This window comes from Manacus vitellinus, unplaced genomic scaffold (assembly GCF_001715985.3).
Source record: "Manacus vitellinus isolate BGI_N305 unplaced genomic scaffold, ASM171598v3 scaffold_29_pilon, whole genome shotgun sequence".
Classification (NCBI taxonomy): Eukaryota; Metazoa; Chordata; class Aves; order Passeriformes; family Pipridae; genus Manacus; species Manacus vitellinus.
Window position 1 is genome coordinate 2,229,300 of NW_021940207.1, and position 25,220 is coordinate 2,254,519.

The 25,220-nt window shown below is 41.0% G+C and overlaps 2 protein-coding genes across 2 annotated transcripts; both read right to left on the bottom strand.

Annotated features, from left to right (window-relative positions):
• Positions 1-3,945: 3,945 nt before the first annotated feature.
• FETUB (fetuin B) lies at positions 3,946-13,858 on the bottom strand. The gene is made up of 7 exons (XM_008924541.3): positions 13,537-13,858; positions 9,088-9,198; positions 7,642-7,729; positions 6,948-7,114; positions 5,942-6,052; positions 4,943-5,026; positions 3,946-4,473 (listed from the first exon to the last, which is right to left on the bottom strand). Exons 1-7 carry the CDS (start codon positions 13,756-13,758, stop codon positions 4,057-4,059), a joined length of 1,200 nt encoding a protein of 399 aa, XP_008922789.1. The 5' UTR covers positions 13,759-13,858; the 3' UTR covers positions 3,946-4,056.
• A 3,629-nt stretch (positions 13,859-17,487) lies between these two features.
• AHSG (alpha 2-HS glycoprotein) lies at positions 17,488-24,354 on the bottom strand. Its single transcript, XM_008924476.3, has 7 exons — positions 24,056-24,354; positions 22,571-22,681; positions 21,285-21,369; positions 20,243-20,406; positions 19,847-19,960; positions 18,973-19,053; positions 17,488-18,111 (listed from the first exon to the last, which is right to left on the bottom strand). Exons 1-7 carry the CDS (start codon positions 24,257-24,259, stop codon positions 17,839-17,841), a joined length of 1,032 nt encoding a protein of 343 aa, XP_008922724.1. The 5' UTR covers positions 24,260-24,354; the 3' UTR covers positions 17,488-17,838.
• Between the last annotated feature and the right edge of the window lie 866 nt (positions 24,355-25,220).

Genomic DNA, 25,220 nt, shown 5'->3' on the forward strand with positions numbered 1-25,220 from the left:
AGAGGTGATCCACATTCAGACCTTAAGGATATGGTAATAAACATCCATCCTAACCCTCTCCAGAGATCTGGGAGAATACATCAAAAAGAGGCTTATCTTCCTCTCTTGAAAAACAGCATATGAAATGCTTAATAAATAGAACTTTATTCTGGGGGGATAGGAAAAGGAGAGCTGACACATAAAGGAGATAATATGCAATAACCAATTACTCTTTTGCTAAAGTACAGCCATAACTATTTACAGATATCCCTGATTTCTTAGGAGGACAGCTGCTATGAGCACTGTTCTCTGCCTTCTGCCGGAGCTCTGCTTTTAAAAATCTATTTGTTTGGTCAAGGATGAGTGTAGGAGAAGGGCAGCCAAGGAGTCTAAACAAATACATAGCCAACATATGCATAAATAAGCCAGCAAATCTTCTTCAGTACCTTTTAAATATTACTGTCCTTTTTTTTTTTTTTTTTGCGTTCATGAGGCCTCACCTACACTCCAAGGTAAAGCCTGTCTGATAAAAATGTCAATAGTCCTGGAGGTCATTGACCACTGGTTATCTGTACCTCAATAAAAAACTGTCCATGTAAAACTGGAATGTTGTGAAATAAATATCAGACCAGACTTAAGCTGGACATTGCCCAGATAGCAAGATATTAATGCATGATATAATATCATAAGATCAATAAGTGTTGAAAAACTGTGAAACAAAATTGAAAAGCGAATAGAGAATTCCACCCTCTTCTCATCTCCAGTGACTCCATGGAGGGCTTCCTGGTGTTACTGGCCTGTTCTCTGCTGGACAAGGAGAAGCAACACTTAACAATTCAGTCCTGGGAGAGGAGAGAGCCTTTGGGGTGCGACTGGATGGACATAGGTGTTACTGCCACTGCTTTGCTCAGATTGGGTTGAAGCTGAGACCAGGCCAGAAGAGGTTTGGCACTACCTGGGCATGTTTTTAAGAGGACTTGCTGCAGTGCTGTCTCATAGAGTCAAGGTGTGGAGACCAGACACAGAGCACCCTGTGCCATGTGGGTGTGCTAGAGGGAGAACACTGCAGTGCTGCCCCACTCACAGATGGCATAAATCTGCTGAATCAGCAGCAGAATGTGAAGTCATGATGACTAAACATTACCAGCTGTTAATAATATCAGTGCCATATGGGACTGCTGCAGAATCCAGGTATATGTCCTGAGGACAAAGGAAACACAGAAACTGTACAAGTCCGGTCTCCTACTTGCACTTCAAGAATTTAATCTTGGACATCAGTGCCAGGACTCAATTATGGTAAACATTGGCAGTGGCCTCAGTGGCATTGAAACTGGGTAGGGGACTCTGTGCTGGACCAGCCACAGCAAATAAAGGCCAAATAACGATCATGACTCTGCACTGACCACTGGTACTTTGTTGATCTGCACTGGGGATACAGTTACTGCTCAGATAAACACACCTTCTGGTGTTTATTTTTAAATCAGAGAAGTCTTTGAACCCAAATTCCATATCTGAGCTAGAGAAAATATTGATTCAAATGTCATTTCTGAGCCTCATCTGAAGAACAAGCTACACAGTATCCAAATGGAATGCTCAAAACTGTGGATCCAGACTTTCTGATATCCCCTGTAACTCCCCCTGCTTATGTTCACACAGCTGAACTCCAGTTGTGTATGTTCATATAAGCCTCAGTGGTGTCATTAAGCTGATGGAGCCTCACTGAGATTAGAATCAACATGCAAACAGTTAATAAAAAGGACCGTCTTCTGAAACAGCAGAAATGGGAAGTGTGGTGAAAAGAGGGGAAAAACCAGCATTTTGAAAAGCCCTGGAGTGTGACAGGCTGTTGCTCCAATGCCCTGCCCTCTGGTGCACCAGAGCCAGCTGTGGGTGCTCTGTACCAGGACATGGAGCAATGCCTGGTGCCCCCAGTTTTGGCAAATCAGTGATTCCTGTGCAAGGAGGTAGAACACATTGGTCATGTTAGAGAAACCTGAGCTGGAAAAAGTGAAACTTCCCAAGGGAAAAACAAGGGGCTGTAATTCGATGGCTTGATAAAAAGGGGAATGCTGACACAGCCTAGAGCTCCAACTGCAATAAGAATTGGATAGAATTTGAATTTTAAGGTTTTTGGAGAACTACCCAATTTGGAATGTATTTCTACTCTGAAATGAATGAAATCAAAATATATTGAAATTTTTCATGATGTGGGATTGAAATGGAGTAATTTTGGCTCGGTCAATGTGTTTCACACTTCACTTTTTGTCTTATTTTAATCTTTAAAGCAATGAGATTAATCCTTTATATCAAATTTATGTTTATAAGAGATTTGCAAGCTGAAAAAGCAAACATTGTTGCTGTGAATATAACTCCATACAATATTTCAATATTATTTTTTCCTCACTCAAAGTAAAATAATACTTTTCTTTATATCTTATTTATAGTAATAAAATAATACATTTTAATTGAATTGCATAGTGCCAGGATACTTTGACAAAACCATAATTTTTTGTTGAAAGGCTCTTTAAATGGGGAAATTATGCAGGATCTCTAGGGATGATAGAGTATCATAAAAGCTTCAGAAACAATAATATTTTATTGATTTTGTTTTGAACAAATGGTTTTACAAATCTAGTGGCAACTACAGAAAGGCTCTGTGGTCTCACACGAGCCCCATAATTATTGCAAATATCAGTGTACTCCTGGCCACAAATTAAATTTCTTTTCTATGTTCGTTCTTTCTCTTCTTCTTGTCTTCTCGTTTATTTATATTTGTTATTGTCAGTATGGTTACTATGTCTGACTTCAATGAAATTGATTTTTCTTAGCTACAGGCTGTGGAGTGTCCCTGTGGTTTTTATTATAAAGCAGTTAATATGACCTATCTCAAGGAAGAATTAGGCTGATTTTGTAAATCATCTTTTTTTCTGCACAGCAGGGTTGGTAAAGCATAGGAATCTGAGTAGCCTGGGCTCAATTCTCCAGCAGCCAGAACTACATGCAGAGCTTTCACGTGTGGGTAGCCTTTTCCATGTGCTTTAAGTGAGGGTGTAAAGCATTAGGAAAATAATAATCTTTCTTGAGATCTTCCACAGAAAATAAAAATATAGGCTAAGCTCATCACATTAGAAATAAGAAGTTAACCCACAGAATAACAAAACCTCTCCCTGGTGTGACTCTCTAAGGGCCCTGAGAGCACCCCCCCTCCGGGAGGGTTGGCTGCCGGGGCTCCGGGCTCAGCACCGTTCCCCTGGTGACCCTGGGGACCCCTGGTGCTGCCGGGCAGTGCTGGGGGAGGCCAGGGCTGACCCAACCTGGCTTCCCTCCGGGGCTGCTTTAAGATGAGGTGCAGCATTTTGGCCCCTGCCTGAGCTCCAGCTCCTGTGGCAGCACAGCTGTGCCTGTGCCTGGCCATGGACCCTGTAGATCCAGACCTGCAGCCTGTTTTCCTCAGACCTGTCAGGTCACTGTGGACTTGCTTGGAGACCGGTGGGCTGTGTCTGACTCTGGCTACTGTAACCAGGCCATGCCTTCCTAAGTCACATTCCTGACTTAAATTCAGACCTGCCTCGTCACCCCGAACTTACACAGTGATCTGGCTTCCTCCTATAGCCTGACTTCCATCCCTGGTTCTGCCCTGCTCGCCTGCTCAGGCACCACAGGACAGGCCCTGCCCTGCCAGCCTGGTTGTCACCCTCAGTTTTGTCTCACCAATCCCTTGGGGAGCTGCCATCCCACACTGGGCCCTGACAGACTCTTGCTACTGAGGATATTTTTTTTCTGATGCCTTTGGGCTGTCTCAGCCCTGCAAGTTCTTTTACCCTCCACAGTTACCTTTCCTTCATCCTCTTCCTGATGGGAGGCATTTGAGAATTAGAAGCCAAATACTTTTGTTGGAAATTGCCCCAGCTAAATTTCTTTTTCTAATCTATTCTTGTGCTTTCTTAAAACTGAGAACTCCAAAGATGAAGACTGTGATAAGCAATTTATTTACTTGAAGATGTTACACAATTGCAAGAATGGGTTGCCATGGTGGCTGTTATTTTGTTACAGATAGCTGAGGTGGTTGGATGCTGGCTAGACCGTGGCAGGCTTTCTAGTTATCAAAGGATGAAGGATGCCATCCATCTGCTTTGCTTCTCCTGGGCACGAGTCTGATAGAGAAAGTTCTTCAGGAAAAGGGAGAAAAACTGGTCCAGTGACTGGTTTGGTCAAGTCTGGTTTGTTTACTTGAGTCTTTTCTCCATCAAAATTGGGTGTAGGTCCTACAGCCTTAGGTGGAGCTGGCTTTCCATCTTTATGTTCATTTTGACTTTCTCTTAGGCTATAGAAACTGATGTCCTCATCTGAAGGGGGTAGAATTTTCACCCAGCCCACTGTTTTTTCTAGGTGTGGGGAGAAAGGATCGGCTTCTGAATGGGAAGCTTGTTGATTCTGGCTGGATTTTTCAGGTGTCTGATTAGCTTCCTGTTTCTCCTCTTCAGTGGCAGGACCCTAAATAGCAAGGAATAAACATTATCTATATGGAAGCTCTTCCAAATTCTTTCAGATATGATCACCCATCACACTAAAGATCTGCTGCAATTCCAGTGTCAAGACCAGCTACTGAACAGAAGGTTGAAAGATAGACAGATATAAATACTTCTTTTACCAGGGGAGATGGGTGCATGAAACTTGGGTAACTACAGTTATTGCCCCTTGCATTCCCTTCGTGATTTGCAATTTCTTTGTAGAGCATTCTGAACACATTCTGTCTGATTGTCTCTATACTTTATTGCCTTTTATCCCCCTAACAGCAGTCTGTTTGATCACAAGACAGATTTCTTCCTGATCTGGCCTTATCACTTCCTTGAAGCACATCTCTTTGCGGATAAGAAAACTTAAAAATGGGCTTTCAAATGTTCAATCCTTGTTTTGTAAAGGAGTATTACTCTTGCAATATTAACATTAGATTAAGAAATACCTGCGGACTGTAGATTTCACAGGATACTGTGACAAACTTTTCCATGCGACTGTTTACTACAGAGCCTTTGCAGAATCCAATTTGCTGGAAGAAGAAAATAGAACCATTTTTTCACATTGTAGCATTGATACTAAGCTCCTGTCTTGTAAAGCAAGTGATTATGAAAGGTTGAATAGTTATAGCTTCTAAGTGTATTTGTAGGAATAAACAGCTTGGGCAAACTTTTATTTTGGGATTGGCAATCTTACAAAGGCAGGCAGCATTTTGAAAAAGGCTTTGTGTTTGCAAAGGAGGGTTAGGTAACACAATAGTAAAAATAAGCTGGCCACTTAAGGCCAAACTACAACAGCTTGCTTATGTTCTGCTGCAGCAAAATATCCCTATGCAGGCAAGTTGTATATGGAACATAATATCATTTTCCACATAAAACAAATTTCACACCATACTAGTGAAAGAAACCGTGAAAAAAATGTTGTTTCTAGTAGTTGTGTTTGTACTGGGCTGTACATGGCTTGGATCTCAGTTAAGATGGGGCTTGAAATGTTATCTCTTGACAACATGCCCATTTAGTCTTCCAGATTCTCATAGAATTTTTTCCTTAGTTCCTAAGTGCTTTCCTTAGCTGACCTAATTGTAGTATGAATATACTCCTTATGCGTTGTGATTTATTGTCTGTGTCTGTTGCCTTGGAATAAATTCTTAAGAGTCACTCAGTTTTGTAAGGTGATGGCTGCCTCACCTTCCTCTGGATGGTATTTTTTTTCTCTTTTCTTTGTTCAGGGATTTCTAGGTCAGAATTCAGAACTTTTACTGAAATGTTTTCTCTATTCGAAAGCAGTCTGTAGAATTGCAAGACAGGAATGAGCTACAATCCATAAAAAGATGCCTGTGGGTTTTGGGTTTTGTCTGCAAAGAGCCAAGGAGATATATACTAAGTATTCACTGAGGAATCATAGTATCTGGAAAGCAGGTGTTTATACAAGGAAAAAAAGTACTTACAGCTACTTCTGATGGAAGTGGCTCACACTTGACATCAGCAACCATGTCCTTTTTGGAGCAGGATGTCTCCTGAATTAAAAACTCTACAAAATATGCAGGACCAATGACCCACTGTAAATGAGAGGCCAGTGGCAGTCAGACCTTGTGCACATGTCAGGAAGAATGAAGAATTCTACTGACCTTGAAATAGATATGAAACTCCTAAGTCTGGAAGGAGCAGGTTCTGCTTGGGGCATTACTGTTAGTTGTGTTACAGGAGAATATTTTTTATTTGCCAGTGCTGCTGTGTTGCCTCGTCATTTTTTACTTCTTATATATGCACAATCTTAGTAACTCATGGATTAGCTATAGTTGAAATGAGTTTGGTTTTCATCATAAGTTTAGCATCCACGTAGAATTACATATCCAAATACCTTCTTCAGTGCTTTGTTGATAATTTCTGTCTGTTTTAATGAACAGAATCAGTTTACTATTTCTGAAATCAGGGTTGGAAAATGGAAGCTATGAAATAATGTATTGTAGTAATATCTGACAGTTTGAGACAAAGAAGGAAAGCTGCTTTGTTATCTATACATGATGAATTTTAGAGAGACCAGATAATACTGTGGCAAACAAACAGGGCTTAGCCATGAGATCATTAACTCTCTGTTAGTCTAAAATTAGTTTTAAACCATGCTCAAACTCATTCAGGGGATGACTGTGCTTTATTAAATAATTTCCAGTAGGGAGTCGCTAATTCATGGTGGTGAGAGAAGAAAGGGCTCACAGTGAAGCTTTCCTGAACTTTGGAAGCATGTCTTTGTCTTGAGTTTTGCATAAAGCCTTTCTATTTGCAATAAATGGAATCAAAGTCTTGACTCAAGAACATCAGGAGAATTTTGCATAAAAGTATTCTCTCTACTATACAGATACAAAATCAAAACAGTCTGTAAGACGTAACAAATCATAGAACAGGAGGATCCACACTTCTTGAGGGCTAAAACAAGCCAGATGAGCCTTGGCTTACCTGCATTGAAGCTCTTGTGACACTGAGGACAGAAAAATAATGAGTTTGTTCACTCTCTTTGTTGAACTTGGCGAGACTTTGAATAGCAGCATCCAAATATTCGGGCTTAGTTGGACTGTCATCAGCTGGGCAGTCAGGACATACTGACCAAATATATCTGGATGGAACTTTTTATTCAAGAAAAAAATGTCATTAGAGAAGGCAGAACCATAAGAGCATGTTGATAGTGGAGGTCACTATAAATAGCCCTGCACCCCCAACCCTACCCACTTGTCCTCCACTCCCCTGGACTAACAACACATAGTTTTCATCCCTCAACAATTTTTAATCTTTATGTATTTGCAGACCCATAAAAATGTTGCAGTGGAGGCAGAGACACTGAAGGAAAAAGTTCAATTTATTGACAATGGGCTTGCTGTTTTTACTTGCCTTTCATAAACCCATAAAAATGCTTTTTGGTTCAGAGGGTAAATGCCTATATAAAGGCTCTGCTGGGTGTCCCAGAGGTTAAAATAGTTATTACTGAACTGCTCTGAGCTGCAGGACCTCACTGGCCTTATGATCACTGACTTGAGAAAATCAGGGCAGCTGAAGCTAATGGAGATAGAGTGGTGTCATAATTACAGTTAAAATTTAAAGTAATGCTATTTGGCAGAGTGTTTTTCCTTTTCTAAAGAGCGTGTTAAAAACATACCTGGTTGTAAAGTGCACTCATAAGTATTCAGATGAGAAATATTTCTTTCCTGATTAATGTAGATAATTGCTTTGCATTGACCATAAACCTGAAACAACATAAATATTTAGAAACAATTAATGTTGCACCCTTTGCACTGATCGTGTAGTACCTAGACAGTGACTGGTTAATTTTCTTCTTGCAATCATGAAATTCTTTTCAAGACAAAAGTTTTGTTAATACTCAAATGACAATGAAGCACATTTCTAAGCATCTCCTTTAGAAATAAAAGGACAGATTATTCCCTGGTGTAATTCTGAGCTATACAGGTGCAATGCTTGTCTGCAGGGTAGCCTACACAGGGCCACTCTTCTGGCGGCTGAGAAGTGCCCAAGTGTCACAGAGTGCTTTCCCTGGCCAGGCCCCTGCCCTGGGAGCTGGGTCTATGTCTAGAACCAAGAGAGCTTAGACCTGGAGATCAGCTCAGGGTGTCTGGATCCAGTCCCCTGTCTTCCACCTTCCCCCTTTCCCCTATAACCATAAGGAAAATGGAAGGAAGGACCCTAAATCGGTTTTATGGCACAGTAGGGTCACCCTTGCACACAAAAAGCTGTGATTTTATGGCAGAAAAAATACTGGCCTATCCATTGTACCTGTATATTTAAGAGCTTCTTAAATATTACTACACATGTGATCAAGGCCTCTGAACATACATTTCTTGACACCACTGAAGCCATATCCACCACCTAGGCTTTGCACCCTTTTCCTGATGAAAACTCTGTAATGAAAAGTGAGGAGAATTTTTTTTTTCCTAGTTTTTCATTTAAAAGCTGAAACTGATTGACCTTTGAAGCAGTCCAGGACAATGTAATAATAACTTCCTTTTTTTTCCACATGTAACTACTTTATTGTCATTCTTCATTTTATAAGGTGGGTTTTCTTTACTTGTTCAGAATCATTTTGGTCACCTGCAGCGACAGTCTTAGGCCACTTTCTGTCTTTGCAGCTTATCTTGCTGAGCTTTCCTTTTTCTCCTTCTTCAGTGCAATTTTTGCAAAGTTGTCAGAATAAAAGTGGAATTAAACTAAACCAAAAATCATATGTTATATAAAAGTGAGTTTCTTTTATTCCCTTCTTGACAGGCTGTCTTTAAAATAAACTCTTACAGGGTTGCTATAAAAAGTAAAACATTATTCTAAATAGTGTCCTAGCATGGCTATTTAGTTCAGTCTGCTTATTAGCTCTGGTTGAAAACTTTCTTTTAATTTTCATTTTCTAAAATAAATCTTAGCAGTCTATAAACTGATTAAAAGGTACAGAGTAAAACTGTGGACCTTAAAAAATGGGGTTTGATTTCTTCTGAGCTCTGTTGCCCACTAAAAATGCATGTGTAGGGATTTTGCTGTCATTAGTAGTACCTGAGTAACTCATCACATCTGAGATCAAATAGAAAAATAAAATCCTTACAGTTGAGTGAGCAGGTCTGGTGTTACAGTTCTTCCACAATTTTTTGCTGAGTACATGGCATTCAGTATCTACTACATCCAAGATGAGATAGAAGACAGAACCGGTGATCTCCTGAAAACAAGAAACAAAAGGGTCACATCCCAGTTTTGTATCAAATAAAGCAGTGACATATAAAAGGGAGAGATGGAGAAAGAGAAAACATGAAGGTGAGATGCATAGATATCCTGAAAACTGAACATTCTGTGGGACAGAAGTGGCAAATCAGGTGACATTTAGGCCCTGTTAGGACAGGTTTGGTGATGCATCGAGTCAGCTTTAGTTAAAAAACAGCCATTTAGTCAGTTTTATCCTTCTAATTCTGGTACCAACCAGAACCCAAGAATAAGGACTAAACATGGTGATGTTTTCATTGTCAACTGCATTTTGTTATCAGATTTGAATGGTAGGTTACTTTGCCTGCAATAAGAATGAGACAATAAATACTACAACTAATAAGAAACTCCTAACATGGAACGTTCCCAGTAGGAATTAGAAAGAGAAATATCTTATTTCTTAGAGTAGCGTCTTTTTCAAGTATGGATACTTTACACTTTCTGTAAAGAGGTGATGGATTGTGTTGATGCAGACAGCTCAAATATTCTTTCAGCTCTCAGAGAGTGCTCTGAGAGACCTTGCATATCCACATAGGTGTCTCTGACTCACTTAAAGCTTCAGTCCTGTGCTTGACTTCTGAGCCTGTGATTAAGTCCAGAAACCTTTATTCAGTTCACTGCAGTACAGGGTGCACACAGCAGTTCAGGCTTAACTTTTGGGCAAACATCTTTTGATGCAAGAGGAAGGAAGGACAAAAAGTACAGCTCCACATATCCAGTGATTACACCATGTGGTGCAGGAGGATGAGATGCTGCATGGTGCAGCTCCTCATTCTGCTTCCACTGTAGATGTGGGTAAGCACCTTTGCTGCATATTTAGCAAGGATACAGCTTAGTAGGATCATGTTTTATTTATATCTTTAGTGGAAAGCTGGAAAGAGGGCAGCTGTCATTTATACATCCTAAAGAACTTAGAAGTGAGTGTTAGCTGCGTGTTTAGACTGAGATTGAGCACTTACTAAAAAGGGAGAAAAACCAAAACTGAATGAGAACAGTGTTCATTCATCCCTGACTGATTTCACTGGTTTGTGGAGAAAACATTAAATGGGGCAAGTCTTGTAGAAGTCTGGGCCAGTATCTTTGCAATTTTGGCTTTAATTTTCATTTCTGTTTAACTGTGACTAAAGAGAAGTCAATAGGGCATCTAAAGGCTGGAGTACGGCTGGCTTTTTTGGTTTTATAGTTCTTAGAAAACTGCTAGGAGGTGTGTGTTCTGGAGTTCTGAGGAGATTGAGGGATAAAAACTATTCTGAACACATACTATAGAGATCTATGGGATGGTGATTTTATGTGAGTTCTAACATATATACTTGTAGTACTAAATCCTTACAATATAGAAGAGCAAAACTAATAGAAAATAAATGTAAAGAATTATTAAATTGTTTTGTTATCTTTGTCTCTAACTTCTATTGTTACATATGCAACTTCTCATGTTTTCTATGATTTCTTTTATTTTCATATCCTCTTTTTCTTTTTCTCTAAGTGTTCAGTGAAATAATCTGGTAATGTCTTGCACTGAGGTCTCAGGGTTTGCCCACACTAATCCTGAGGTTTAATTATAAGTGTCATTTTGAAGGCTGTGAAAAGATCAAAAGCTATTTTGACAAAGAGTGGTGCTGAGGTTCAGCAGCACTGTGCACAGTGGCACGGCAGTATCCCCACACCTGGCTGCACAGACCCTTCTGTGGAAGGAACTAATCATAATTTTCTGTTTACATACAAGGTATCTAAATACCATGCTGATATGTCTCCTTAATATAATAGGTAATGTAGCTTGAATCAGTAAACAGAAAGTAAGACCTGTTAAGAAGTAATTACTGTTTGCTGAAAATGTGATTTTGAGTAATGCAGCATTTGGTACAAGCTTGTAACCTTAAATATATCCTCTGTGAGAGAAAAACACCACTATGACTATCCTGCATGAAGAAGAAATAGCCAAGAAAAATACATATCTTTAAGGAATCCAATTGCTGGAACTGGTGACTTGAGCTTTCAAGTTGGTTGTTAAGGTATTTGGAGGCAAAAGCACACACACACCTCATTAAAGAAATGATCTTATCATTTGTGTTTGGTGTTAGATGGGTTTCCTGAGTCATGAATGTTGATTGTAAAGCTTGGTGACCTTGGAAACACTACATGCAACCAGGACAGAGCAGATGTATTTCTTGTTGCCTGTAGCTCTCTTGTATAATATCAGCTCTATATAAGCAGATGAGGTTATTATAAAATCTGCACATCTTTTGGTCTACCTGCTTCTGTATGTATCACACTCCACTGGGGAAAGGATAATTTGGGGCTTATTTAGAGCTCAGCAGATCACTGAAGGTTTAATCATCCTTATTTTAATTTTCATTAGAAGACCGTTATGCAAAGGCCTTTTGATATCTGCTTAGTATTGAATAAAAACTTCTATGTCTTTTCTGCATTGCCAAAAAGATCCTTTCCTCAGCACTGCTGGTGCCAGGCTGCAATATGTGCTGGGCAGCCTGGGAGCCAGAGGAAATGCAGCAGCAGGGTGACCTGGTGCAAGAGAAAGAAATGAAATATTTTGGCATGTTTTGTAATTTTGGTTAAGTGCCTGTCAGTGGAGTTAATCGTGAGTATCTTGTATGAAAGGAAGCTCTGTCCTACTTGCATATAAGTTCATAGCAGATGGCTCATTAGTTTCAATTAGAGCAAAACTCAACCACAGGTTGCTTAAGGGCAGAATTGAATTTGAAGTAACTTTGAAAATGTTTTTATCCTCAGTACTGGTTAAGAAGTGGGAGGAAGGACCACTGGCTGGTAAAAATCCTGAGGATTTCTTTAGATTTTTGAGAGGAGTAGGAGGTGGCATAAGGCTGTTACTGTCTGTGAACCCCCCTGACATGGCAGACTGATCCTTAGGTACTCAGTTGCAGCAGCAGCAAAAATCAGATAAAGGGCTGAGATTGTCTGGTTTGTTATTGCAATGTCTTGAAACACCTTATTTGCAGGATAAGAGCATATTAGATGAAAAAAATAAGAAAGAATAAAAGTAAATTAAGCCCCCAATGAACAAAGGGTGCTTGCTCTAAAGCGGTAAGTTAAGTCTCTAGGAAATTAAGTGACAGACCAAATCACATACAAGGACCAAAATTCTCCTGTGCTGAGATATGCTTGGCACAGCTGAAGGAAGAGGCATGGAGATGAATGATTTAAAACATGTCTGCACTCTGGGGTGGTCATAGCAGGGGGCTCTAATTATTATCAGTAGGAAATAGCCTGAGCAGGGGGGTCTGAGTACCAAACTGCATGACTGGTGATGTGGCTTCTGGGCCAGCTCAGAGGCAGCACATGTGGGAAAATTCTGAAGAGCTGTGATCCAGCTGCTTATTGGGCACATTCTGTCACCTGAGCAAAGCAACATGGAGAACTCAGTGCACAGCCCAGCACAGTGGGCATCTTTAGCTGTGAGATCTCAGGTTGCTGGAGGCCACAGCGTGTCTGCAGAAAGCATGTCCTTGTAAGGGCAGCAGGAAGGAGTGTCATATCCCTGCCGGTACAGATCTTTAAACATCTGGCAACGAGCCTGATTTTCATTAAGACTTCAGAACTCGGCCTTTTAGATAAGCTTATGGGAAGTGAGTAGGCATTGCAGGGAATGTTAGTAGCATGCTTCCACAGTGCATTATCTGTTGTGGGCCTTGTGAACTCATTTCAGGCTGTCCCTAGCTAGATCCAGTAGATTCAGATATTGTAACACAAAATAGTGATGAATTAAGCACACATAGAGAAATAAGATACTTGAGGAAATGTGAGTGATATTCCATTGGTAGTTGCAGTGTATTTTTTCAGTTGAACTGGTTTCAGATTTCTTCTGGAGAGTGAGTCATCTTTTAGAGCTCTATAAAGGAATTCCATGGTCCCAAGCGGGATGTGTTTACACCTGTTAGTGCTTACATCTTTTGTGCAAAACACACGATGACTTAACAGCCTTTGCACTCCAACTGCTCAAGGCAGTGGAAAGAAGGTGTAAAATGAAATTAAATCAGAGTAGTGGTGTTTCATATCAAATTTGAACTGATGCCTGGAGCTATTCCAGGGGCAGGCAGCAGAGAGCCATGACTGAGATTTGCTCTCTAATTGCCCACAGTGGTGATGAAACTGTTTCTAGTCATGTGTGCATAAAGTTGACATGGCCTCTGGAGTCCTGTGAATGGAACTTTACGTTTGCCTTTTAAAATATTTCTTAATTCAAATAGATATTTCTAAGCAATAGTGATAGACACAGGGCTCTCCATGGGAGAAACAGCTTCAGAGCAAGAGGGTAACTTACCTGAGGTTGTTCTCGAACGCTGGAAATTCGGTAGAGGCTGAGTATGTAGCCCTCTGCTCGGTCAGCATTGATCTGGCGAAGAGCCAGGTCTGCAGCCTCCTCTACTGCGGTGTCATCACAGCGGGGGGAGAGCAGCGCGGCCGCTGCTCCGCGGGCAGGAGGGGCGGCAGCGCAGGAACAAAGCGCCTGGATGCCAAAGAGCACCGGAACGAGCCAAACCATTCTGCTCAGAAAGCCGGTGCAGCAGATCAGAATGGTCAGTCGGGATGGAAGGGCTGAGACCTGAGTGAAATCCCACACTTCTGTAGTGGAGCCAAATCTCTTTATAAACTTTGCCTCCTTTTTATTACACACTGACCATCACCTTTAAGCCTACAGCTGCAACAGCAAACACTAAGTCAATGATTACAAGGTTTTGCAGAAGTGTTGTCACTTTCTCTGAGACCAGACAGCACTTTCTCCTTTTGGCTTTCCATCTCCAATTCAGACTTCACTGGGCAGGTCATGCAACTTTGACCTTATGACAAGGGACAAGAATACACACACAAAGCTGCTTCCTTAAGAAACTAGATTTACTTAAATAAACCTATATGCAGGACAGTCTGGCTCCATCTCTGTTCTATCAGTGATCCAGTTCTTTTTGCAAATAAGACAATGACAAAGATCTCAGTAATTTGAACAAGAAATGGATAAACCCCACAAGGTTGATTGATTTTGCCCTTTGCATTTGTTAAATGCCAATTATAAACAAATATATTGACTCTATTATATGCAGTCAGTTTGATTGTGATAGAAAGCTTGGTTTGGATTTATTCTGTGAGCATTTCTACTCAGCTGGATACCTACACATGAATGGTACCCTTAGAGGTATTGAGACCCCTCAAGGGTCATGGAAAATTCTGCCTTGAGAAACTTTAGTTTGAAATGACAGCAGTGTGCCTTGTGAGTAACCTGTCAGGAACTCCATGCTGGAGACAAGGGGGAATAACTTTACAAGTGGCTGTTATCTTGAGGATCTGGAGAAGTGACAGCAACCATTACTTGAGTAAGATCCCAGTGAATGTCACGAAGGGGCAATTCTGCAGTATTTCACCTTGAAGGATACCGGAAGCTTGGTTACCATTTCCCTGGCCCTCATTTTCTATCAGGGGACTCTGTGATCACAGCTGTCTGCTGGAGGACACCGAGTACCTTTCGGTTTGAGGGTTGTATGGAGTGAAGATGGAAAAGAGCAAAGGAAGGGCATAATTGTCTCTAATACTACTGTAAAGGTTGATGTGGTTAAAAATGTATCTATTGTCACTTTTTTTACTAGTCCAGCAGTGTTCAGAGCATGTTCCTCTGTGAGACAGCAGAACCTGTCCCAGGGAATGTCCATAGAAACCTGAGAAGGATTGTACATGCCAGAAGACCTACAATAGCACTGGGACTGAAACTCTTCTAAGATTTGTTTTGGTGACAAAGGTGCAAAACACAGATAGCAGGACAGAAGGGGCACATGGCTGCCAAAATGAGCCCCCTCATATGTCGCCAGTTGCTTTCCAAACTGAGGGTGAGGGATAATGCATGGACTGTATCCCGGAGGGAAGGGATAGGAGGAGTGACTATTGAGAAACACTGCTGTAGCCATAGTACAGGAACAGCAGAAGCAGCAATGCAGACTCACTCACATTGTTCCTTGTGCCTGGGGATGCTTCCCCTGCGGCTAAAGGATAATAACTCATTTTCTTTATCCTCACAGTGCATGGCATTTCTATGGAGATGGGTGCCAGTTAGTACTGGCTGGGTCGGTGCTTCTTATAATAGGGAATTGTTATATCCCTGACTCTGTTCTTTGTATTCTTTCTCTGACTGGAAAGGAAAAAATTTCTCCGTTGAAGTAGCTGACCTCAAAACACGAACACATCTGGGAAATCTGAGCGTGTTCAGCCAAAGCAGCACATGAAGTACATATGCTTTTGCAAAACAGGGTTTGAAAAAGCTGAAAAACATTGTCAGCCAGCAATGCAGACCTGGCAAAACTGTTCATGCTGCATTTCAAGGGAGGAGGCATTTGTATTTTATGTATCTCCATTTCATAGTTCTCATTGCCCAGAGAATCTATTCTTAAATGCTGAATCTGTTACTAAGGTCCAAGTGCACGTATATGGGGCTATGCTGGGGGGAGACAAAGTGATTGCTTCAAAGCAGTCATGGAAAATGGATCTGTAAGAGTGCAAATGTGTCTTTAAGAGGGCAAGCATTAAGGAGAAAGAAGATGAAGTGCAGCTACCAACTGGAATGCACAGAGAAATTCTACTTTTTTTTTTCTTCCTGTTTTAGGAAACAATGGAGTAGTTACACCAGGTGTAGGAGAACATCTGTGAAGTATGGAGACCACAGATGTTTCTGCTACATTTCTTTGCTTTATGTCAGTGGAAAAGGCAAGAAGAAAATGCAGCATTTCTGAAGTTCAGAGATCCTCATGGACAGGGATCCCTTTTGTAAACATACTGTTTCTACAGTTAGATAATTTTCCAAGCCTGGAAAACCGTCTTTTCTGTAAGTTAGTGCCTACTTCATTCATACAAGACAATTTTTATGATTTAGTTAAGGTGATCCCTAGTTTTAAAAAGTCTCATGCATCTGGTGTTACAATAATGCAGATCATAATAGTCTCTGTTTCATTAAATCCTCTACTGCATCTCGTGCAGTGAGATGGGAGGACCACCTACCTTACTACATCAAGAAATGTCTACAGCTTAGTACAAGCACTTGTCGAGGGAATGGCAGGATGTCCTGGAGTCACTGCTTTACAGAGAAGCAAAAAATCCCTGAGCAATTGACTGGCAGTGACTGGTGCAAATGCTGAAACGCTTCCTGCAAAACAGCCTTTGCTTGAAATGTGAGAGCTGCTGCCTTCATGGGCAGAGCTTGTCCTCAGTGTGTTGCCATCACATTATATGGTTTACAGAGATTGGACTGATTTTCCTTTTCCTTTCCACACACCCAGCTGCAGTGCTGGTGCAAGTGCCTATGGCTTTTCCTTTCCCCAGTGACACAGCAACACAGAACCTTTCTGCATTGCAACCTGTTGCACTGTCACCAAGAGCAAATGTTAGTTGTGTTGCTTACTGAATACTGGAAGGTTGTAACTAGGAGAACAGGATAGGTTATTTGAAACACTTCAGAAATGACATGTGTTCTGCAATTTTTGCTGCCTGCATGATAATTATCTTGTAGCAAGTGCTGTTCCTGGTTAAAGATTCATGACTGTCTTTGAGACTGCTCCCCAGGGCCTGCAGAATTCCAGTCTGGCTGGCAGTAAAGATCCTTCTGGCCCCAACCCCTTATTAATTCTCTACCTAGAATAGATTTTGCCTCTAACATGTGCCAGAAATTCAGGAAAGATTTGACTGCTAGGACAATAGTAAATTGCCATCACTGTCTGGATCCTGTTAGATGAGATATGTATCTGCAGTATAATTTTTATTCCCTTGAATTGGCATTTCCTCATATGCACACAGGCCATACAGGACCCCATAATCATACTACACCTGTGTGTCTGCTGGAAGACAGACAGTACACATGTAGTTGACTGCAAGGATTGATGCTTTCAGCCTGCCAGCAATGAATGTGTCCTGATTCTCTGTTCTTTTCATAGACATGGATGCTCTTATACCATGTCCAAAAGTTTTGAGGTACTTCTGGTGGATACTAAAAGTAGGTACATGCTAGGAAACATTACAGGTGGAAGAGAAAAGTACATTTTTTCCTGCCACTGCTTTAGTGTTATTGGTGTGTGATCAAAAGAAAGGACTGACCTGATTTTCCACAGTGCTCAGCACCCACACATCCCAGTGAAGCTGATGAGAAGTGCAGGAGCTTACTGTTTTTGAAATCAAGCCCAGAATATGACTCATGATGCTGTGAAGGAGATACTTCACAACTAAATGAAAATATATACAGATAGAAGGTACCAAAGCATTGAACATTTTATTGTGAAGTAACCTATTGGGTAGTGTTTCTACAAAGCTACAACTGTTGTATAGCTCTTACAACAGTTTCATTGAAACAATATTTTCTGTATTTTAACTAGAGAATCCCAGTATATAGAGAAAACTACTGCTATATGTTGAAATCACCTATATTTTGGAGCAGGTCTTTGCAAGATTCTGGCCATGGCTATGTTCTCTGGAGGGTAAAACTCATTTGGGCTCAGAGTCAAATGGTCTCACCTATTTGCACTTGATATTATGGTCTGTGTGTTGCTGTTGCTGCTGCACACTGATCCTTCAATCAGCTGTATTTCATGTCTGTAGCCTAGATATCGAAATGGCGAATCTTCCCAGGGCATGGAGGAGGAGGAGGAGGCACAAAACCAACTGGGCGAGGTACTTTGTCGTGCTGAGCAGCAACTGCTCTCTTTGTTACAGGTTTTGCCGAGAGCATGGAACGAAACACTTCTGAAGAGCTGGATTCAGATGCAAGAGGGTTATGGTAGGAAACCCTGAGATCATGGTTGCTGACACCTACAGCACTGGGTGGCAGTCCTGCTGATGTATCTTGTCCTGCATGCACATAGGTAACTCCAGGCTGGAAAAGAAAAACAGTTTGTGTTTGCTTTCAGTGACCTGGGGCTTATGACATACAGGTCATTGATATCTTACTAGGTACCCTGTTCCTAACTAGCTATAGGCCTCCAACCCAGGTACAAATGTTCCTGACCATCACAGAAGTTTGATTTGGATTTGAACACATACACAGAAACCCACAAACTCCTTTTTTTTATAGCTGGTGGATCATTAGCACCAAAATCTGTGGTATATGAACTTCCCAGGGCCACCTGCACAGCTGTTGAAGTACTCAAGACCAGCTGCCTCATTCTTTCTTTCATATACCTCCTAGACAGCTAAATACTATTGAGTTACCAAGAGCTCTGGTCCATAGGAAGCATTCAACCAACTAGTCCTTCTCAGAGCAAATGTAGACTAAAATACAGGGAGAGCACTCAGGTCGAGTGCATATGTTTCCCTCTCCTTGCTGTAGCAGTGCAGGTCAGTGTCCCTGAATTCAGTCATGCCTAAGGACTACTAAAAGCTCCCAGCTGATTTCGTCCACTACAATATTCATTTCTGTTTTACATTTTTCTGCCTTACCCCTCTACCTGAGCAGAGTTTGGTTCCCTTTGCCCTACTAGACATGTGAATCTCCCAGATGGTTAGAAGGACAGACTGTCAAACATGGATGGCAGAGCTGACATAATTCTAAGCACAGAAATCCATAGGATAGTCAGGAGCTACCTTACCTTGTTTTGTAGGATACAAAGTTAAACTCAAGTTATCAGAGATAGCTAATGCAGTCTACAGTGAAAGAAGTAAACTGAAGGTGATGGCTTGTAACAGTACTAGTAGGTTAGAATACTCTGGAAAGCAAGGAAATATGTGGAGTTGGTACCTGATGTCCGTACAACTGGCAGTCCACGCGAAGGTTCTGTGAGGGAAGTTTTACCATTGTTCCTGTGCAGAAACCAAAATTCTGGCAAAGCAGAACATAGTCAAGAGAAAATAGTTAGAAAATAGAGGGGGCCTGCATTACAATTTTTAATTTCAGCACATTTAGAATTTGCTACATGTTGTCATGTCTTATCTGAGCAGTAAAGTGCTTGCTTTTTAGCCTATTGGGCTCAAAAGCCAAGCTCTTTAAATGCATAAGCAGCAAATAACTCCTGTATTCTTCTGGAGTAAGATCCTTTGAATGTCTGGATATGAGGGAGGGAAAGAATATATAAGAATCTAAGTAAAAAGCTCACACCCACTAAAACTGCTTAGGACTCAATTTCATCAGAAACAGAAGAATTTTAAGATGATAAAGTGTACAGTATAATTCACAAGAGCCTATACATGGGAAGAAAGCACACTGACAGCACTGGAACTGTAGAAAGGGGAAACAGTCTGCTTTTTTTTTTACGTGTTTGTGTACTGTCCAGTATGAAGAGCCTGATTTTCTCAGGTGCTCATGTTAAGAAGAGTAAACAAAAATATGTATTTTGTTGATTAAAAATATTCTGTCTTAAGGACATTTTGGTCCTCAAGCCTTTTTCAAATATATTCAAATCCATCAGGATTCAGTCCAGATACCGCAGAGAGAAGAGAAAGGTGTGATATTGCTTTAGGACTGATATATTGAAAAGCATATCATGATGGTACACATCTCTTGCACTTTGATCCCCACAGGGGTCTATTCCTGCTCAAGTGTGAGCTCATCCCAGCATGATGCTACTTTTCCACCTCTGAGTTGTTGGGATTGGGGCTGGTGCTGGCATACTCACAGACTGATCCTCAGGCAGCAGCTGACAAGCCCCCACATTAACTTTGGCTTCTTCTGCAGAGCAGTTCGTGGCACCCACAGCAAACTCAACAGCAACAACATGTGCTGGGTGATACTGATAAAACAGGAAAATTGTTTAAGTGACTTTGTGCTGTGAAACTGCAGAGCTGCAGAGAAAAGATAAAAGGCAAATGTTGTGTCCTCATCTCCTACTGGAGTGAGGGAATCCTGTGGCTAAAATGGCACAAAATACTTGGGAAATTAGGAGCAAATCTGTAGGGCAAATTAGAGCAAGCAAACTGAATCTGTTTGCAAACATGACTAGTTATCAGTGCACAGTTGCTGAAGATGAAATATTCTGTTTACGTGGAAGTCTAGACATAGTTCTAGTAATTACCTGTATTTTCCCTCTTCCAATCTCAAGGAGTCTGAGGTAAGGACCGGTGGTTTTGCTGTTGAAGTCATTGAGTGCAGCTGACACTGTTTCTAACACCTCAGTGTTGTTCAAACTTGCCAGCAGTGGACAGTCAGGGCAGACTTTGCTAATGTCTTCACTTGAGTCTGCAGGAGGAACCGAAGGGATTATGTTTTGATCAGACTGTAAATTCTTTTGAAAGGCATTATAGACCTATTCAGTCACACAAAACCCTGTTTCACCGTCTGTCCCAAATTACAGTGGCAGGAATTTTTGCAGTGCAGGCTACAGATGGCAGTGTGGCACATGACTTGGCCGTTCAAATCTTTCTGCAAAGAAAAGTGCTGTGGACTTTAATAGCACATTTTGAATGTTCTTACTCAGTTTTTAGTAAATTTGCTTTCTGGCAAACTGTCTGTGACACCAATAAAAAGGTGCTTCAGCTCACACTAGGAACGGTGGAAAAATTAAGATATTTCAATTTATTACAGTTGTGTTTGTGTGAGTGTGTTATTTCATTCAGTCACCAGTTTTGAAAGTAGTACACAAGACATCTCATACAGAGCAAAGAGATCTCATACCAAGCATGCAGAATAGACATTCTGCTTTCCCATGGCAGTATTGAAAATGCTGGGTTTAGTAAATAAGCTGCTTCTGCCAAAGGGGTTCTGACAATCAACAAGCTCAAGTAAACTTAGACCAACAAGGAATCAAATTCCTGAGGTTAAACCCCTGAATGAAAAGATTCAGGACAAGCAATCTCTAGGTCAAATCTGGGACCTGCTGCCCACTTAGTCTTACAGTATCTTAATTGTTATAGTAAATGGTAATTCATTTTCTGAATGAAATCAGAAAAGGGGGGAAATGACGTTCAAAACAGCTGCATTTAGAAAACTCATTAACTGTCATCCTTTATGCCATATTTATACCCAGAAGTTTGGAATGAAAAAAGCTACTGAACTGTAACCACTGCTATAATAATACTCCAGCCTCTGGATTCAAACCTACAGAACAAAGCCTTTACCTGCATGTGAGTGGCATTTGCTAGCAAGTACAGATATTGTCCCATCCAACTTCTGCAGTTTAACATCACAGTCACCCTCAACTGCCTAGAGAGAGACAAAAATCAAAGGGTTACATTGTTCAGATAAATCAGATTTTCTGAAAAGGGCAACTAAATTCAAAAGAACAGATCCTGGCTGAGCATTCTGGCAATATTGGTCTGATTGCAAAGGCACTGCTAGGCGTGTCTTGGTGTCTGTGATTTTGTAAAAGGCAGATCAGAGCTACAAAATTCAGATCTAAATCTGGATCTTAAAAGTATCAGAAGTGCCAGGGTAGCCAGATTATGGACATTTGGTACAGGTTCCTCTCTCATAAAGAGCAAAGCATATGAATAGTTATGAATTAAGACCTTCTGCAGAGCTGTTTGATAACATTCTGACTAATCTCAGCTGGTCAGTGGCCATGGTAACAGCAGAGTGTGCTGCCTTGTGTGAGCTGGCTCACACGCAACGTGATCCAGCAGGGAGGAGATGTCAAAGGCAAAGCTGGAGTCACTGGGAAGAGGGAACAGTCAGAGTTACCTCCCCCCAGATGGAAAATGGGATCTGAGCCCTGATGAATACAGGGGTGGACCATGATTCATATTTAGTGAGCTCTGTGAATTGGGCCCCATTCTAGAAACAGCAGGCTTAAACTGTCAGTTGCTCACTCTGCTTTCTGCTTAGAAACCAGAGCTGCCTGTGCTCAGACAACACTTCCGCTGCTTTGGTCAGGGAAAGCTTCTCAAAGCTGGATCACACTTGCGTGAGAACTAAGTATTTGAGGCCAGTAAATTCTGGCTGAGCATTACTTTGAAGGCAGAGCCCTATCTGAAGGGAATAGCTCTTCTGCAGTCTCAGCCAGGACTAGGTAGCTAGACTTGATGGAATTTCACTAGGTAACACCCCACATGTAGCCAAGGGATGGTTATGTTTGCACAGGTTTACAACAGTCTTTGGTTTGCAACGAGGCAGTGACATCTGGGCCAATAATGGGGGGCTGAATCTGAAGGCCCTAAAGAACCCCATGGCATTCATGGACTGTATGGGGGATGTTATGTTGACAGTGATCTGTCCTCTTCACGTAACAGGGCATAAAAGAAATTCAGGAGTGAAATCCTTTCATGGCATGAAGGCAAGGAAATCAGCAAGGAGATTACAGTGATACAACATTTGCCTGGGAATCTGATTGGTGATAGCCTGGCCTCTGGCATCAACATGCTGAACATGCACCTTTGGACCCAGCCAGCAGTGTTTAGGTACTCACATGTTCTGCGAAGCTCCGTACTGTGCAATTTGCGAGAGGTGTAGGGCTGAGAATAGGGCACGTGGTCTCTAATAAATCGAGTTCAAGAAATATGATGTCATTATTTGGCCCCTGGAAGAAAAAAAAATAACAAAACACAGGAATTGTTGTAATTACTTCGCAAAACATCACCAGATTTCTTCCCTGGGGCTGCACTGGGGTCTCTGTTGCTGACTGTCGTGGGTAGCTCCAAGCATACACTGGAGTAACTGAAAAGGTCCTTAATATTTAAGTTCATAAAAAAGCAAGACTCCAGATCTGGAATAAGTCAAGATAATCACACTGATTTTTTTCAGCTAATAAGGAACAGGCCTATAAAGTTTTGAAAGTCCAGTCTGTATATAGTGGGCCAATTCTCTTAAGTTAACTTGATTTTATTTTGTTGGATAGTTTTAAAAAATCAACAGCTGTCTTTTTGATGAAAAAACTTCATGTTTCTATAAACAGATAACAAATAAACACTGGTGCATATTGATCTGTTTTGTTTAGTCCATTGGGATTACACTGAACTGCATCACCTGAGTTCCAATACTCCTTTTGTTTTATGGGCTGCAGGATCTTTTACAGCTGTTTCTGAACCTTTGCAACTATAACATAAGACATGGTTCCTTGGGTTCCCTAACTTTGAAACTGCTTCTACAGTTTGATTCATGAGTGATTCCATTTAAACCAATGAAGTTACTTTAATGTAAAAGCATTAGCAAAGCAGTGTCACCAGTGTTTCTGTGTGGGTAACTCTAGGCACACTTCTAATCTCATTCATGTCTGTTTTAGTCTTTTCTAAATGACTTTGGTATCTTCTCTCCCATAAGGAGTAGAAAACAGCCTCGGAAGTTCATTCATGTTAATATTTGGGACCATTTTCAACATTTTGAAGAATCAAAGGTTCTGAATTGGTGCATACATTGTATTCATGACCATTTCTACAGTTTTTCTATATGCCTACAATGATGACAATAGATCTCAATGAAAATAAGTTGCAGTTATTTCCATTCAGGTTCCTTGTCAGCTCAATGGGATATTAGGTAAAATTAATGCTCACTACAAAATCATTAATAGCATGGAGTTACGATAGGTATGCATTTAACCAGCAAATAATTACCTGCAACTCAAAGATTATCCTCAGTTTTCCTCCAGATTAGCTACTGGGCTCATGAATCAGCACTTTGAATGATCTGCCCTAGCAAGCACACTGCATTTGTAAACCGAGCCCATTGTACAAAAACATCTGAACATTTCTCTCCCCCCCCTCTGTTCTGCTCTTTGAGATATACATTCTAGTGACCTGGATTCTCCACTGCTACCAGGTGGCCTTGCCCCATTTAAATCAACAGAGCCTTGCTGATTTCCCCATGTGAGGATACAGCCCTTGGCAAATCCCCGTGCTGGTCATTTCCAAGCATGCCCAGGTTAACACAGTGCTCTGCCCACGAGCTCCTCACTTACCTGCGGCACCACACGGACATCCTCGACTCTGTTTAAGGCAAACTTGTATCCGTGGTGACTGTGGCCATTAATGTAATTCACAGCAACTTCAGCTGCTGCTTCAGATTCTGGGTCATCACAGCCCAAGGGAACAGGGGGAGCTGCTGGTGCAGCTTTGTGAATTGGAAGCTGAACGAGCAGTATTAAAGCTATTAGTGCCTTCATGGCACCCGAGGAAAACCGATCCCTTTCAGCAGTAAAGATCTGAGAATACTGTTCAGATGGCAGCTAGGTAGTGAGAACTGCAGCCTCATTTATATAGTACATACCACAGACTTTACAGGAGCGCATGGCTGATATTTGTCCCAGTTCCAAGAAGCATTGCAAACAACAAAAGAGAAAAGTAAATGTTAGGACATCAAGCTGACTGATTAATATTGGCCAAAGTAAATTTTATCAGGTAGGATATTGCGAAGTCTGGTAAAGCAGCTTAAGAGGAAGCATCAGCAAAAATGTAACACAATTTTTAGACACTTTTCTACCAACCAAATACTGTCCATGTAAGAGGAATATGATTCCTCCTGTTAAATGTGTAGAGATGCTAGAGCTAATTAAGCTTTCTGGTAAACAGGACACATTCTGTTGGGGCCCAAATCTCACCAGACACCAGTCTAAATTGTGAGATCAGTTACATGATAAATTAGAAAATGGAATTTGAAATATTTCTAAGGATCACATTCAACAATAAATGTAATTGGATAGCAGTTTTGCTACAGAATTTATTTGGAATAGGAAATGAGACATAGTTTCTAAATCCTTTACATCAGCTCTTTCTTTCTCTGAATACTCTGAGTATGTCCAATTGTTCTTGGAGTTTTAGTTTGCAAAGCAGGTAATGTAGAAATGTTTCTGGAATATGTTGTACAGATTTGAGCATTTGGCAGAAGATCCTAAAGAGCACAAAAGTGTTTTAAGGAGAATGTAAATGAAAATTAACTGCTTAAATGCTCAGGAATGCTGGATCTCAGCTTATATTTACATTCACAGTATACATGTTTACAAAACAGTAACTGGATAAGGAAAATGTTCTATGTAGCAGAATATAGTTTCTATGATGTGCCCAGCATTCAAATCTTTCATTTAATCTGAGATGACTTTGACTAGATAGATTCCAGTGAGGTAGACT